Source organism: Ursus arctos, unplaced genomic scaffold, assembly GCF_023065955.2.
Source record: "Ursus arctos isolate Adak ecotype North America unplaced genomic scaffold, UrsArc2.0 scaffold_7, whole genome shotgun sequence".
In the NCBI taxonomy this organism is placed as follows: domain Eukaryota; kingdom Metazoa; phylum Chordata; class Mammalia; order Carnivora; family Ursidae; genus Ursus; species Ursus arctos.
In genome coordinates, this window is record NW_026623089.1 from 52,482,067 (window position 1) to 52,498,794 (window position 16,728).

The 16,728-nt window shown below is 40.5% G+C and overlaps 2 protein-coding genes across 5 annotated transcripts in view; one reads left to right on the forward strand and one right to left on the reverse strand.

The window, feature by feature from the left end:
* Positions 1 to 127: 127 nt before the first annotated feature.
* ANAPC16 (anaphase promoting complex subunit 16) lies at positions 128 to 13,057 on the reverse strand. Its single transcript, XM_026504427.4, has 4 exons — positions 12,905 to 13,057; positions 8,417 to 8,585; positions 1,919 to 1,993; positions 128 to 957 (listed from the first exon to the last, which is right to left on the reverse strand). Exons 2-4 carry the CDS (start codon positions 8,556 to 8,558, stop codon positions 842 to 844), a joined length of 333 nt encoding a protein of 110 aa, XP_026360212.1. The 5' UTR covers positions 8,559 to 8,585; positions 12,905 to 13,057; the 3' UTR covers positions 128 to 841.
* ASCC1 (activating signal cointegrator 1 complex subunit 1) overlaps positions 12,748 to 16,728 on the forward strand; it is a 92,932-nt gene continuing 88,951 nt past the window's right edge. For 2 of the 4 annotated variants that reach the window (XM_057308399.1, XM_057308398.1), the window contains exons 1-3: positions 13,266 to 13,349; positions 14,503 to 14,647; positions 15,795 to 15,894. In XM_057308399.1, coding sequence (XP_057164382.1) covers positions 14,536 to 14,647; positions 15,795 to 15,894 — 212 coding nt within the window. In that variant the 5' untranslated portion in view covers positions 13,266 to 13,349; positions 14,503 to 14,535. Of the gene's footprint in view, positions 12,838 to 13,095; positions 13,350 to 14,502; positions 14,648 to 15,794; positions 15,895 to 16,728 lie in introns of those variants that run through there. The other 2 variants (XM_026504422.4, XM_026504425.4) reach the window with 2 other exon arrangements.

The following is a 16,728-nucleotide window of genomic DNA, read 5'->3' on the forward strand; positions in this document are numbered from 1 at the left end:
CTGAGATAAAGGAAATCTATCATTTGCTCAGGAGAAATGTTTTTAGATTCCCTTCTTATAAAAAGTAATTTGACCTCTTCCCCCTATTCCAAATCCCTGAGACTTTGAAAGGATAAAGAAACCAATCTGGAACTCTTGCAAAGGGTTTATTTGCTACAGAACTGCTTGAGCCCACCGACAAGATGAACTCAGGGTTTCTGTGTTTAAAAGGGTTTTGCTCACGGATTTATTTTTACAAGTGCTTCAACATTCAAAAAGTAATTATTTTTGCCAGTATTTGGCATGTCTAGAAGAGGTTAGAAAAAGTTAGAATCTATAGAATTAGATGTCTAAAAATAGAAAAAAACCCGAACATTTTAAAATTCCTCATTTGGACAGGTCCTGAGTTGAAATCACATTCATCTGCAAGAAGAACTGTTTTAGGTCAGAAACACTGTGTTTTGTAACTCCTCATCCTGATCCTGGATTTGACTGGTGAGGATTCTAGGCACTGCATGAATGACAAGAGAGACGTCATTCAGTGGGCCAATTCCAGTACGTGTCCTACCTGGCTTGTAAAGTTTTATAAATATCTCTTAAACCCAAACCTCCGGTTCTCTGATGCCGATTGTCTTAATCTGATTCTCAATACTTTTAAAAACAAATAAACAAAAATTTTCCCTGCAAAATCACACATTTAAGTATTTGTTGCTTGTGGATAGATACAGAGAAAACAAGTATGGATGTGAATTAACAATTCAGCAATGGAGCTGTGAATCTCTGGACCGCTGCGTATGCTGTAAGAAAAGTCCCTCGCTGGCCCTGCACTTGCTGTGCACCAGAGCTGACCATCCCAGCAAGGTCAGCCCGAAGAGGGTGTGAACCCCAGCAGCTGCTCGATGGGTTTAAACCGCCACTCATCTGCCTCCAGCTCTTCTACCAAACCAGCTAATTTTTCCATCCGAGCAACTTGCTGATCTGTAAAGAGTCAAGGAGGCAATATATAATACGACATATTTCCCACGAGACAGTCACCAACCACCAACGTGATCAGTGGTTTAAAAATAATTTCTAGAAGGGGGTGCCTGGCTGGCTCAGTCGGGTGAGCGTCCAACTCTTGGTTTTGGGTCAGGTCATGATCTCAGGGTCATGAGACTGAGCCCAATGACTGAGCCCCGCATTGGGCTCCGTGCTCAGCACAGAGTCTGCTTGAGATTCTTTCCCTCTTCCTCTGCCCGTCCCCCTGCCTGTGCGCTCTCTCTAAAATAAATAAATAAATAAAATCTTAAAGAAAAAAGATAAACATCTAAAAAAAATAATTTCTAGAAGGATTTTTTCCCTCAATATTCAAGTGTTAGGGTCTTATTCTATGTTAGAAGATCACATCTTAAAAACAAAACAAGAGAGTATGCATCCTCTATGCCATAGTGATTTGTGTACTAAACTCCTACAGTTCTAGGCCATTGCAGCTCTCCCTCCCACATTATGCCTTCAATGGAGAAATGGTCTGGTGGGGGAACATAGTTCCGTGACACATAAACAAAGGCCACAGAAAAGGTGCGACCAGGATCTCAGAGTGCAGACAGACCATAAGGTATTACACAAATACTTGAAGAATGAAGATGATGATGGTAACCAGCAGAGGACAACAACAAAAGGTTTCAGAGAGAGGAGGAAAAAGCAACACAAGACGAGTAGGAAGCACTGACTCTAGGAAACTAAACCTTCTGACTTCAGCTTTGAGCCTCAATGTGGACATTTTGTCTGGCTTAAGACTGTAGAATGTTTTTGTCTGCAGGTAATTTAGAAAGCTCACTTAAACAGCCTTGTTGAGTTCTAGTTTTTGTCACAAAGCACACTGATCTTTCTGAATCTTCCTCTCCCTCGCCCCCCCCCCGAACTTATTCTCACAGTTAGTACACAACACTCACGTGCTTACCATGTTTCACCTGTTTAAGTGTAGATGCCACTTGATAACTGAAAACGGATTCGCAGAGGAATCTCTCAGAGCCATCTACAAACAGAAGAGGAAAAGTTTTAATGTGCTCTAAGGGTTTCACGGCTTCTGATAAACCAGGTAAACGTGCCTATTCTTTTCCCCACCTTCACATTCAGGGTCCAGCTTTCAGTGTTTACAAGGAGAGCTTCTGTTTTATTTAGAACGAACAGTGCTCTGCTATAAAAGCTATTTCTTCTATACCTAGAATATTATAACAGTCCCTCTACTTGTTTCAGAGTTTAAAAATAATGTTTAAAAAAACAAAAATAAGAAACCTCAGTGTGATGTCCTGGTTAACATTTCTCCCCTCCTAACCTGAGTTTCTTAATGTTCTCTTATTCTGCATGTCAGGCAAACACTGACATCAGACACATTTGGCCACGTGGCTCCCGTGCTATCAAAATACAAAGGCACATCACAACTCTAAATCATTTTCATTCTGAAAAGTAAAGCTGAGGGGGAAATGGCTATTGTTGATTTTTAATATATCAAATTACGTCACTATGACCATCACAAAGCACTGCTGGGAAATTTTATTCTGTAAACGCAAATTGTAACCTTGATTTTCCAACTGAACCAAAACACTGCAATTTGCATGGTGATAAGAGTATGGTGCAATTTCAGAACCTACCATTGTACTGGTGCCAAGAACTGGCAACAAGAAGGTAGCTAATTCAGTCACAACAGCACTGGGAAGTTGATTGTGAAACAAGCTAGTTCATGTTCTTGTCAGACAAGGGCTGATATGGCAAAATATACCCCTAAAGACATAGAGCTCATATAGGGAAATGTGACTTTTAGAAGGGTAGCAGAAACCATTTGGGGAAGGTGTCTTATTGCAAAAATCCTAAAACAAATGGAGGGAGAGGACACAGCTGTCTTTTTTTAGGTGGTAGTTCATGCCAGCACTACTAGGTGTCAAGCACTCACCCATCAATCATAGGCTGGCGTGTCAGCCAGCTATTAAGTGACAAGGAGATAGGACTATCACATATTGGCTTCATGCTGAGTTTCACACAAGGCTGACCTTATTTCAGAAGTCCTGGTTGTAGAAAGAAAGGGAACCTCATTTGAAATGGAGTCAGTAGGCCAGAAGGGGGAGCTCTCAGGCCCTAACAATCCTGGTCAATTGCAAACCCTAACAAGTACAGGCAAATTTTGCTTTCCCAGCAGAAAGAAGTCTATTCTGCTACCTCAACAGGATGAAGAAAGGTTTTTCTCCTTGCTAGACAACAGCCCAGCCAATGAGGAACTGTCACCACTCAGCCAATAAAAAGCCACTATACTTCAAAATGTTTTTTGTGCCAATGGTCTTTTTGTTTATAAGATATAGTGCCTCCCAGTTCCCCCCTTTCCTCTCCTTTGTTCTCTGGACTTGCCTATGGTTTTGCCATTGCTTGCCTGTCTCCAGTTGCAATTCCTTGCTATTCCTGAAGAAACCCATTTTGGCTGGTAAAATAACATGACAGTTATTTTTAGGATTAACATGGTGATGGGTTCCTGGCTGGATCAGTTGGTAGAGCATGTGACTCTTGATTTTGGGGTCCTGAGTTCAAGTCCATGTTGGGCCTAGAGCTTACTTAAAAAAAAAAAAAAATGGCGGTGTGCCTGGGCAGCTCAGTTGGTTAAGTGTCTGACTCCTGATCTCAACTCAGGTCTTTTTTTTTTTTTTTTAAAGATTTTATTTATTTATTCGACAGAGATAGAGACAGCCAGCGAGAGAGGGAACACAAGCAGGGGGAGTGGGAGAGGAAGAAGCAGGCTCATAGCGGAAGAGCCCGATGTGGGGCTCGATCCCGGATCGCCAGGATCACGCCCTGAGCCGAAGGCAGACGCCCAACCGCTGTGCCACCCAGGCGCCCCAAGTCTTTTTTTTTTTTAAGATTTTATTTATTTAACAGAAACAGCCAGCGAGAGAGGGAACACAAGCAGGGGGAGTGGGAGAGGAAGAAGCAGCAGGCTCGTAGAGGAGGAGCCTGATGTGGGCCTCGATCCCAGAATGCTGGGATCACGCCCTGAGCCGAAGGCAGACGCTTAATGACTGCGCCACCCAGGTGCCCCTCAACTCAGGTCTTGATCTCAGGGTTGCAAGTTCAAGCCCTGCGTTGGGCTCCATGCTGGGCGTGGATCCTACTTAAAAGAAAAAACAAAAAAGATTGGTGTGCGTGGCTGGCTCAGTTGATGGACCGTGCAGCATGCAACTCTTGATCTCGGGGGTTGTTGAGTTCAAGCCCCACCTTGGGTGTGGAGATTACTTAAAAATAAAAAATCTTAAAAAAAAAAAGATTAACATAAATAAAACCATAAGTGTTGTATCCAAATGGCTTGAACATACAACCAAGAGAGCTTCTGTCTATATATTTTTTGAAGATTTTATTTTTTTAGAGAGAGAGAGAGTGAGCAAGAGAACATAAGCAGGGGGAGTGGCAGACAGAGGGAGGAGCAGGCTCCCTGCTAAGCAAGGAGCCCAACATGGGACTTGGTCCTAGGACTCTGGGATCATGACCTGAGCCAAAGGCAGATGCTTAACCGACTGAGCTACTGAGGCATCCTGCTTCTGTCCAACATTATATTCCAAATTGATGTAAAAAAGAAATGAAAAAGTAGTTATTTTCATATACAATATACTATGTATTAATGTATGCGCACTATGTTATGTATTATTTCAAAATATTATTTCAAAAAGTGCTATACAACTTAGGAAGAGTATTACATCTTTAAATTCAACCTCTTTTCTATGTATTGTACTATATGGTATATGATCCTATCCCGTCCTCCCTCCCTCATTCCTCTGGCTGAATGGAAGTCATTTGTGAGTAGATCATCTAAACTGAGCAAAAAATTTTTATTTTCGATTGACTCAGTATTATACTGACTGTCCAGTTTATTATGTAAATATGCCAGTGTTCATTATCCTATTCATACCCTTGCTTAAAGAGTCAAATTATAACTCAAGTTTTATTTTAGAAAGAGCAAAGCATAGAGCATTAGAGCCCACTTCTCAGGTAGTTTGATCCTGAACTTTAGGATCTCATGCAAGGCAGTGGGGATTATGGGCTATAAGGATCGGGCCAAGATGTATTTCGAAGCTCCTGCAAGTGCTACCTCCCACTTACATTTAATCACAGGTACTATATTAGGATAAAATGCTTAAGTTATAACATTTGCATATTTCCCCTGGCAACGAACTTCAAAGCAAAGAGATGTAAGCTAATCTTTCAAAAAGGTAGCTGCGTATCACTTTACCACTCTGTATGCCTATGGGACACGCTTTTGCTGACTTGCGGCTCTGTATTAACCACAAAGTCCACTGCTTCTTAGTCACATCCTATTAGATGTGATATCTGCACCAATCTAAAGCCTGGAATTTCTCTGGAGAGGAGTCAGCCTGGGGCAATCTATCTTCTATTTAGAAATTGTAATCAAACCCTTTGTAACACACCACAAGGCAATGCATCAGCTTTCCTCTTAAGGGACAAGCAAAGGTTATTAAGTAGTGAAAAGTTCAGTAAATTACCCAAATCTAACATCATGCCAACTCCAATAAACAGGATGCTATCAAATTCATTTAAAAGAGTATTACCTCACAGCAGGAAATTAGACAATGCCAGATAATTTATACTTTAGTAGTCTATGATATCACTAAAATTCAGCTACTTCTGGGCTAAAAGGCAGTCTCTAATTTGCTCACTAAACTGGGTGAGGACAATCTTCGCCAAGGGCAGGAAGAATGCTGAAAACTACTGTACAGATGTTCAGTTTACGATGGGGTTATATCCTGATAAACCCATCCCAAGCTAAAAATACCAAGTCGAAAATACATTTAATACACCTAACCTACCAAACATCATAGTTTAGCCTAGCCTACCTTAAACGTGCTTGCAACACTTACATTAGCCTACAGTTGGGAAAAATCATCTAACACAAAGCCTATTTTATAATAAAGTGTCGAATATCTCATGTAAATTATTGAATACTGTACTGAAAGTGAAAACCAGGAATGGTTGTATGGGTACAGAATGGTTGTAAGTGTATTGGTTGTTTACCCTGGTGATCGTGTGGCTGAGAACTGTGGCTCCCTGCTCCTGCCCAGCATCCCGAGAGAGTACTGTACCAAATATCGCTTACTCAGGATAAGGTCAAAATTCAAAACTCAAAGTATGCTTTCTACTAAATGTATATGGCTTTTGCACCATGGTAAGTCAAAAAACCCCAAGTGAAACCACCAGTGAGCAGGGGACTGCGTATACGTTGCTTATGTGAGGTGTTTGTTAGAGACTGGATGCACCAGAAAGTTAAGTCATAAGGTTAAGTACATTATTTGGGTTTCTTATCCTAAGACTTAGGAGGATACAAGATCCAGTTGAACCTGTTAAGATTATGAGCAGTATCTAACCTTGGCTCTTGATTGCTTTTCTTCCCTACTCTGAGAAGGCAACTCTTCCTCCTGCATTTGCATATTCTCTTAAACTACTGTAAGAAAAACGGTCAGGTACATGTGCATTAGATTAACTGTATAACAGCATCACCTATCAACATGGCAGAAGATGCTTCCAAATCTAACATCCTTATTAAATTTCATTTAGGAGTACTCTTTTTCAATTTAACATTCTTGATTTGACTAGGATAGTTCAGGGATTACCATCTCTAATTTTTCATAGTCTGTTCTTCAGTGTAAGTAGCTTTAAAATTCGGCTAAAACTTCGAACCTAAGAAACGGAATGAAAACTGCGTTTTGAATTTAAACCTAATAGAAATTCATCCTACAACAGAAAGCCAACACATTCTTCCATGAAGCACAATGGGATGGAATAAAAATGGACAGAACTAAAACTTTTTATAACATCAACATTCAGACTAATATCAGCAGCCTTTCTTCTTTAACGTTTCCAAGCAATCTGGTGTATACTGATACAGAATGCTTATAGCTTTGAGACTGAGGAGGTATCTCCTGTATTAAATTTCTCCTGTAGCTAGAATTTAAATGACTTCAATCTCAGAGTCCATTGTTAAACACTGATTCCTCTTCTGCTGCTATAAGATTCATTAACAATTTAAGTGCCTCCAACTTTTGATTTTTGCGGGCAACTTCCTTAGTACCAGGTCTCTGCTGCATATAACTGAAGTCATATTTTTAGTGCATATATGGTAAACAAGGCCCTAATTGTTCACTATGTTCACAGTCAGTGATACTAACTCAAATAGTTAACACAACTGAAGAAAATGAAAAGGCAAAGACAGAAGTATGTACATATCAGATGTATCACTAACTACACTACCTGACTGTTTACTTCACCAATTGCAATTTGACCAATTCTAGAGAGGCTTGTGGTCCCAGTCTTCCCATGTTTCCCTGTCACAAATGATTCTTCTATATGTCCCAGCTTAACTCAAAACTCTTTTCACCTGATATAAATGAATAAAGTTCACCCCAAAAAGCTGACTCATAACTATAGTTTGTACCTTTCTCAGAGATTTCTAAATTAATTTTTAAATATACTTACCAAAAGTTGCAATTTAAAGCAAAAAAGATCAACGTACAACTAAGCACAAAAGTGCTAAAATCAGGTAGATTTTGAATCCTTAATAGGTTCTTTGCTGACTTTTTTCAAAGCATGACAGTTTAATACTTATGGACCAATTTTTCACGAGCAACCCCTGAATGTTAGTCAAAACATTCTGCGCTACACCCTATACCAATTCAACATCTCTAAAATGGGACAGAAAGGTGCATTTAAATAAGCTTTTTGGGTGATTTTTATACTCCCTATTAAGAGTTTATTGGTCTAGCTCCTAAAACGACATGTATCCGATCAATTTCAGTTATCAATACAGTGTCATGCTTACAGCCTGTGCTCTGATTTTGGCCAGCTAGCTTGCAAATGTGTGCTGAGTAAGATGGGGGATAATCTGATGCAAATCCAGCTCCAGTGCTAGAAAAACCACACAGCACCAGCTTGTAGTGGGCCAGGGGAGCCAACTTCACATACAAGAGTGGTATATTAGTTTTTATTCCCTCTTAAAGCCTGTTTGATGAGGTTAATCTATCAGTAGATTAATTACACTAGAAAAAATATATCAAACCTACTCATCATAGGGAGGCAGACTGGTGCCAGGATAAAGCAAACTGGAGCAGGAAGTGAATTCCAGGTTCTAGTGCTGACTTAGTCTTTAATGTGGTCAAATCACTTTAACTTTTCTGGGTCTGAGTGAGTCTAGATGACTTCCTTAATTTCCAAAGCCTTTTTCAGCTCCAAAATTTTGATTCTGGAGAAAGATTTGTGTTTTGAACATAATATTTTGAAATGGGGACAAGAGATGAAATGTGGAGCTGAAATCAGGGCAAACTCGTCTCTAATCCACTTAATAGCTTCTTTACAATTAATATTCATTGCAGGTCAGAATCCAATTGTTCAGCAAAAAGCAGCATGAGATCACCTTCTAACATCTCTCCAGCTCCTTTGGGGTAGGTGAAAAGGGCTTTCCGTGGTGGGGCAAGGTCTGAGACACTGAAACCAGATCCAGTGACAGAACTTCCACTGACCCCACCAGCTGAGGAGGATGATGAAGAGGCAGCCATTTCCTCTCTAGCAGAATTCTCACTTCACTATAGAGAAAGAAAAACAGCAATTGGCAAGTTTATGGAAGTGAGACTGACATTTCATTCTAGCTGCCATAAAATCCAGCATACAGTTTAGTAAAGAATTAGCTCCCCCTTTTCTACCCTCTCTGTTCCCACAATCTTTTTACTGATGCCTTAGATAAAAATGTTTCTCAGGATTTTAAGAGAAAATGTTTATTCTGTTTTTCTACTTAAAACACTACTTTGTATCATTAGCAAACTGTTTCTATCGCTTGGGATCGACTGTGGGTGATTTATGGGCTATGAAGGGGTGATACGGCAGTGCCAAGGTAGCAATTTGACTGAGGAAATAAATTCTATGAGGATAAAACAACATGCCTCATAGGACAGTTTGTCCTGGCTATATCTTGACAAAGCCACACCAAAAAATTCACTTATAAAATTTTCCAAATAAAATTCCAGAATAACACTGTGTTCTGTTCCCAAGGAAAGGGAATTGGTTAGGAAATACATATTTGTCCTTTCATTAAAAATGTTTTAAAAACTTTTTCATCCAAATGTAATACCCAAATTGATCACTTGGTGGCATCCCCAAACCGGAAGAAAATGGTTCATGAACTGATCTTCGAATTCATGGTTTATTACGAATACAGAAGCTGGGTTTAACCCTATGTCATATCAAAAAATCAAAAGCCCAAATGCAAATGAGAGGATCTGTACTGAATACACGATTCCTTACATAAGTTCAAAACAAAAATACTACTTTTGCCATTGAAGCTTATATTACACACTTATGTAAGATTCTAAGACGTTTATGTTTTCTAAAAAGAATGGTCTAGCACTGTGCTAACAGAACTTTCTGCCATGATGGAAATGTTCTAACATTCTATTTCTGTGCTGTCCGATATGGTAGCCATTAACCTAATGTGGCTATTAGTGTGACTGAAGAATTGTCTTTTAATTTAAAAAAAAAATTTTTTTTTTTTAAAGATTTTATTTATTTATTTATGTGACAGAGAGACAGCCAGAGAGAGAGGGAACACAGCAGGGGGAGTGGGAGAGGAAGAAGCAGGCTCACAGCAGAGGAGCCCTATGTGGGACTCGATCCCGGTACGCCAGGATCACGCCCTGAGCCAAAGGCAGACGCTTTAACGACTGCGCTACCCAGGCGCCCCTAAAAAAAATTTTTTTTAAGTAATCTCTACATCGATGTGGCACTTGAACTCACAACCCTGAGATCAAGAGTCGCATGTTTCACCAACTGAACCAGCCAGGTGCCCTTGAAGAACTGCATTTTAAATTTTAATATTAACCAAAACTGAAATAGCCACATATGGCTAGTGGTTACTGTACTGGATAGTACAGCTCTAGTATTTAGACTCAAAAATGACTTTAGACTGAATTGGATGCTTTAAGATGGCTAATAGTTAATTTTATGTTATGTGAATTTTAGCTCAATTAAAAAAAATGACTTTAAAAGGATTTAAAAAACGAATTTCCCTCTTTAATGGCCACTAAGAATTTTAGCTGATTTTTTTCTTCTTTTGCTAGTTGCAAATTAAAGACATTTGTTACAAAAGTTGGAACTTATTTTTGAAACAATAGAAAAAATGAGGGAATGCTATGCAGATATAAATCCTATATATACATACTCCAGTTTCCTAGCAAGAAAAATGATATACTGTGCATTTCTGAAATGCCGGCTGTTCTGTTTCCTTAATTCTGTGATGATGATTTAAGGCTGTCAGGGAAGCAGAGTTTAGTTTCTGATTTCATTATATGTCCATAAGTAATATGATTAAAACTGAAGTGAGATATGGGAAGAGTAAGACAACTGCTATACTTAGAATGTCAGCCTATTTAAAAATACAAATTGATTAAGGACATTGTCAATCTTGCTTTAGATCACCTTTTTTTCCCCACTGAGCTCTGTAACTTCCAAATAATATTCATATTCATAGAGACTTTTCAAGTTGGAGTTATATCCAATCCTTTGGGCAACACTAGCTTAAAATATACCTTGACAGGTTCTTAAATGCTCTTTTAAACAGAACTTAAGCAGTAATGGACCTGGTCTAAATTTCTAAGTGGATTCCTGTTGGGATTCAAACAAAGTATACAGATGATTTAGCCATCTTTTGAACAGGTACTCGGTCTTATTTCCCATCAGTTCAGAGCAGAACCTACTGTGAACTGTTTATATATCTCACCTAAGACTTAAAACTCTATTTTCCTACACCTTGATAAATGCTCTATTCAGTTGCAAATGCAAAGGATACTTTATATTTTGAAATCAGTTGCTCAGCAGAGCTCCCTAGGGACTGCCAGAGTGAGGACAGCTTCAAAGGCTAGACACAGTATGACTTCTAAACTGGGTATAATCAAAGGAATTCCCTTTCATCCCATTTTCTTTCAAACTCAGAACTACTATCATTCAATACACAAAACAGCCAGGGTTGAAAACTGGAGTGCATAATTAGCACAAAGCTACTTTTACATAAATAAGCAGTTTACTGCTGAGGTAGAATAATATACTTCAGTAATTTCTAGCTTTAAAGACTTACGTTGAATTTTGCATGTTATCAGCAGATGGTTACAGGAAGTAAAGTGAAACTAACAATAAACCTGCTTTGTAACTGCTTTATGAAGGCAGGAATTCTGATCATGAGAACCAAACATAATGCTTGGCCTATACGAAGTAGCTGTTGATTTAAATACATGTTTGCTAAATGAATTAAACATTTCACAGGAACCACAAAATTCCTTAAAGGTCATCTAATCCAATTCCCTCATTTTATAATCAAACAAAACCGAGCTATAGAAACGTTAGCATACATGCTGTGATATTCTTCAAGCAATGGCTTTGTGGGCATATCATGTGCCATGTGAGAGGTAAAACAGCCTAGCGGTTAGAGTTCAGTCTCTGAAGCTTCTTTGTCTGGGTTCATGTTGTGGTTTTGCTATTTAGCTTGCCGTATGACTCTGGACAAATCACTTAACCTCTCTCTTCCTCAGTTGCCTCATCTCTAAAATGGGGATAATAATAGTATCTCCCTCATAAAGGTGTCAAAAAGGTTAATATACCTGAAGCAGTTAGAATAGTTATGAGCATAGTAAACAACAATATCAGCTATCCAAAACCAGTAACGGATATTTACTCCTGAATCCTTTTTTCCCCCTATGCAGATCCCAGTTTTTCATCCATAGTATGTCCCAACACACTCATGGGAAAAGTTTTAATTCTTCCCATTTGACAGAATCAGGAAGCTCCTAGAGGGGAAAGGATCTGCTCAGGAAGAGGGAAAATGCCCTCCATTAACGCACTTCACTCTTTCATTTTAAGGTTCATGAGTTTGGGAAGAACTCTTTGATCTCGGAAATGGGGAACAAGTTCTTTCGACCCTCGAGGCCTAGCACAGAACCTGGATTAGAACGTTTCCTGAATGAATGCGGAACAAATGATAAAACACAGGGCTAGTGGCTCAGCAAAGGTTATATGCGTGGGACAGAGAAGTGGCGTGTCATGAAGGCTGGTCCATTACTGTTTTTTTTCTTCCTCATTCTGCAGATCTACAGTATTAACACAACTCCCTCACACACTAGGCTGCCGGGCTCAGTAAAATCCTGCTTAACGAATACATATTCATGATGAAGTAGTCTGGGGTCTGGCCCTCTAAGGGGAGCCGAGTCTACTGGCAGTTGAGATCCCCACAGAAGAGCAATGCTACGTTGCGGGTCCACAGTATGGCTGTTTCCACAGCGACAGGTTGATCAAACATTTACTTCATGTATGACAGGGATGACCTCGTATTCATAAACATTACTACCTATCGGATATATGGCTATTTTCTTAAAAAGAATCCTCCCTTTAGAAGTCTCCTTATGAAAAAGACGCTGAAGGAAGTACCCTGGTGCAATGGCAAATTATTACAAGCAGCCATAAAATTTCATCAACAAATCGTTGCACTTAAACAGCTGGACTGCCACCCAAAAGGAAGCTGCAGCTGAAACCAGATGGGGTGGCTAGAAAGGGGCTGGAAAGGGGAGGAGCAGAACGCCAGCGGTTTCCGAACTGACTCCAAGGTACACTTCCTCCCCCTTCCCGGGTTGGTCCCAAGAGAGAGACGCCACCGGCGCTGTGCGACTGCGCAGGCGCCAGCCCTCGGCCCGCATGCGCACCCAGTCCGGCGCGGCCTGAGGAAATTTCCTCTTACACTCCCTCTGCAGTAGGCTCCAGTTTTTCCTCCTATATTCTCCATTTTACTAGTCCCTGCAGGTAGGATCCCAGGGATCAACTCCTTTCCACTAAGCTCCCGAGTGTCCCTGAGACCTCGGCCACTTACCTCAGCGGATTTGGCACTTTCCCCTACAGTCCCGCCCCCAGGGCCAGCCGGAGCGGCCGCGTTTACAACGACGAGGACGGCGGCGTGCGCGCACGCGCGCAGAAGGAACCCGCGCCGGCGGCGGCGTGCGGGCGCCCGCGCGCGGGTGGGCGTGGCCAGGGCGGAGCGGGGGCCGGAAGACGCTCTCCGAGAGAGGACTTCCGGGTCCTGCGCTTGCCTGGCCTTTCCGCGGTTTGCTTCCCGCATCGCAGTTCCTTTCTCCCTAGCTCGTTTTGGTGTCCTCGCTTTTTTGCTTGCTTTTATAATTCAGGGCTTCACCTTCCCCCACGACATTGCAGGCTTTTTGCTCTCCTCTCTCCTCTCTCTCTCCAGACTACCACGAAGCCAGATTAAATTGGTTATTCCCCCGTCTTTCAGTGTTGTAGCCCAGTGCCGTCTGAGAAAGGCAGGTGAAGTTTAATGTCTCTCATTCCAGAGCTCGTGGTCCGAGGGCCCGACCTAAACATTAAAAGTCTCCTTTTGTGAAGGGCCTTTTTTATTTTGTAAGGTACTGGGGGAATAGGCCCCTGCAGTGTAATGTCTTTAAACTGTTGCTAATTATGCCTGGCATCATACAAGTCTGTTTACCTTCTATGTTGTTAATTCTCACCACGCAAAATCTCCTCTTGGTTCTGTAAGCAAATTGCCAATTAAAGTGACTTACTTGCTGAGGGTTGGATTGGGCCTTAGTGTATTTAATAAGGATTGGTCAGGTTTTGGGGGTAACTCTAATTTTGGGCTTCCAAGACTATGTAACCTATGTAGTAGGAACATTTGTTGAATTTAACCACAGCTAGCCCATAAGGAAACTTTGTTTCCTTGATTCATTAAGTGGTGAGTGGTGACTAGAAGCTTGGCTTCTCAGTGAATGATGTACATTTTTGAGTAGTGGCCTATAGAAGTGGATTCCTCCTCTCAGCAATGTGTTGGTTTGAAGAACCATGTTGTTACCTCATATCTTAACTGTTTTGATGGGCAACTAGATCTAATTTTGAGGTATATATTTCTAGCACCTCTAAAAGTACTTAAGGGTTATACCTCCCCCTCCCCCCCAAGGATAAGTATGCTAAACATTCCTAATTCTCTGAGTTATCGTGCTGGAGGTTAAAATAATAAAGAGACATCTATTCTCTCAAGTCATGGACAGGCCGTATAGAGAGGGCTGAATATCTTTTAATCATCTTTTCTTAGAGTGCTGAAATAATTTACAAATTACTGTCTAGAGGACACCAGGCTGGCTCAGTCAGTGGAGCAGGCAACTCTTGATCTTGGGGTTATGAGTTCAAGCCTGATGTTGGTTGTAGAGGTTACTTAAAAATAAAACCTTTGAAAACAAAAACAAATTACTGTCTAGAGTGAGCCAGGAATGGAATGCTGTCTTGGAAAATACAGCAATTGATTTAAAACAGCTTGCAGATTGGGGAAATCCAGTGGAAACAGAGCTGCTTTTGTTTAGGATGTGCTGTGAACTGATGTCCCAATTACATAATGATCCATAAAATAGAGAGAGGGTTTTTATTTCTGATTAAAACAAGGTAAGGTGATCATTTATTTTTCAGGATTTCGTTAGAATATTGTTTAGAGAAAGTATCATGGAAGTTCTGCGCCCACAGCTTGTAAGAATTGGTGGACGGATTTACAGAAAAAATCCCATCCAAGAACAGACTTATCAACATGAAGAAGAAGATGAAGACTTCTATCAAGGTAATCCTAGTTGTCTCTGGTCAGATCAGTACAATATTCTCTTGCATTGTGGGAGCAGTGCTTTGTTTTGTTTCCAAGTGTTTCTATGTGAGCGCTGAAATTTGAGGTGTTTGGCCTCTATCCAGCTCCATTTGTGTTGATGCCGAAGGGGACTGGTGATTTTCAGTTTGATGAGGCATTCTCATTTGCACTTCCTAAATCATGTTTCATCTTTGTGCAGAGGCTTAAATGTAATAAGGAGTAATTTTGGTAAGCCGTTAATGTTAACCATGGATATTCTGTGACAAAATTAAGTTCATTTATCGGTGAAGTTGTGAAATAATACATATAAATTGTTGAAATAAGTATGTATTTTGTCCAATGTCCCAAAACGTTAACTGCTAATACTGTTATGTTGTCTCTTCTTTGCACTCATACAGGCAGTTCCAAATATACCACTAACATAACTTTATTATTACCTAGGGATAATTTTAAGAAGTAAGCTAAACAGTGGAAGTGGATTATAAATATTTTCAAGCCAATTAACTTGGGCTTGGGTTTAATGTATAAATAGGGCCTTTCAGAGTCTCTGCTTCCTTTCCTTTTGGTTTATAAGTTCTTCCATCAGGCTTAAGCCTTGGGCGTTTGTCTTCCTTCTGGTTTTCCCTATTGTTTCCCTTTGGCCTTGGGGCCTTGACCTTCTTTACTTGACCCTTCTGTCTCTTTGCCTGGTGGAATGGAGTAAGTTCTCCCGCTACTATTCCCGTCTCATTCACTGAAGTAATTTTGTGTCTCCATACTAAAAACTGCTTACTTGCACACTGTAAGAGGATACATTATGTTGTATGAATTACATCTCTATAAAAAAATAAAAAAAGATTTTTATTGTGTCTTAGCTTGTTGGGAGAAAACAGTTAAATAGTGGTATGTATATACAAATTTTCCAAGGTTCTAAGGCTGGAAGATTTTAAATAGTCATGTGTTTTTTAAAATTTTTCTTCTAAGAGCAGGTCAGAAGGACTGTCAGAGCAGTGTTCTGCAATATAAAGTGTTGGGCTGTTCTTTGTGTGTGTATTTTTTTTAAACCTTGCGTGTGGTTGGCTGGTGGGGAGAAGACTGTTGTCCACAGAGCAGCAGCTGTGAGCAAGGTGTTATGGTTTCTCTGCAGGCTTCGTGGAGTGTGCAGAGGAGCCCTGTGATGCCTACGAGGTGGTGCAGACCCAGCAAGGTTTCCGGTGTACCGTGAAGGCCCCCAGCTTGCTCTACAAGTGAGTGAGCACCCCCCCCCCCCCCAGCTTCACGGGACACACTTCCAGGAAACCCAGCAGGAAGCTGACTCTTTTCCATACTTACTGCAGTGCTTGATTACTAATGACCAGTTTAGTGTTTTATGTCCTAGAATTTCTAAGGACTGATTATGGATCAATTTCATCATTCCAAATGTATCACCAAGTCTGTTGATTTTGCTTCTTAAATATCTTTTGAATGTACCATTGGTCTCATTCTTTACTGAAAGACCAGCGCCCTGCTGCATCTTCTGTGGATTACTTCAAGTAGCCTGCTTACTAGGCTGTCCATATGGGTGATTGCTTTCCTCCCAATCAGTTCTTCCCATTGAGGGTGGAACGATCTTCCTAAAAGGCAAGTGTGATTACTACCCCTGCTTAAATCTGCCAACATCCTTCCACTGAAGATGGAATTCTGTTCCATTGGAGTGATGGAATCTTGAATGTGACTTAGCCAGCCTTGCATTTTTCAGTCACAACTCATATCACTCTTTTTCTGGTTTTGCACTTAAGCCTAGCTTGTTTTCTTCAGTTCCTGAAATGTACTTTGTTCCTTCCTGCCCTAGAGCTTTGGCATATGCTGTTTCCTTTGCCTTACAATCTCTCTTCCTTACCTAGTTATATTCTTCCTTAGGGAACCTTGCTTTGACACTGTCATCCCTACCAACCACACTGACTACCTTATTTTTTCATAACACCCTCTACCTTTCCTTTGTAGAATTTTTCAGCCATGTGTTTACAGTTACTGGCATACTATTTGATGTCTTCTCCACAAGATGGGAGACTTCTGGAAGGCAAGAATGTGTCTGTTCCATT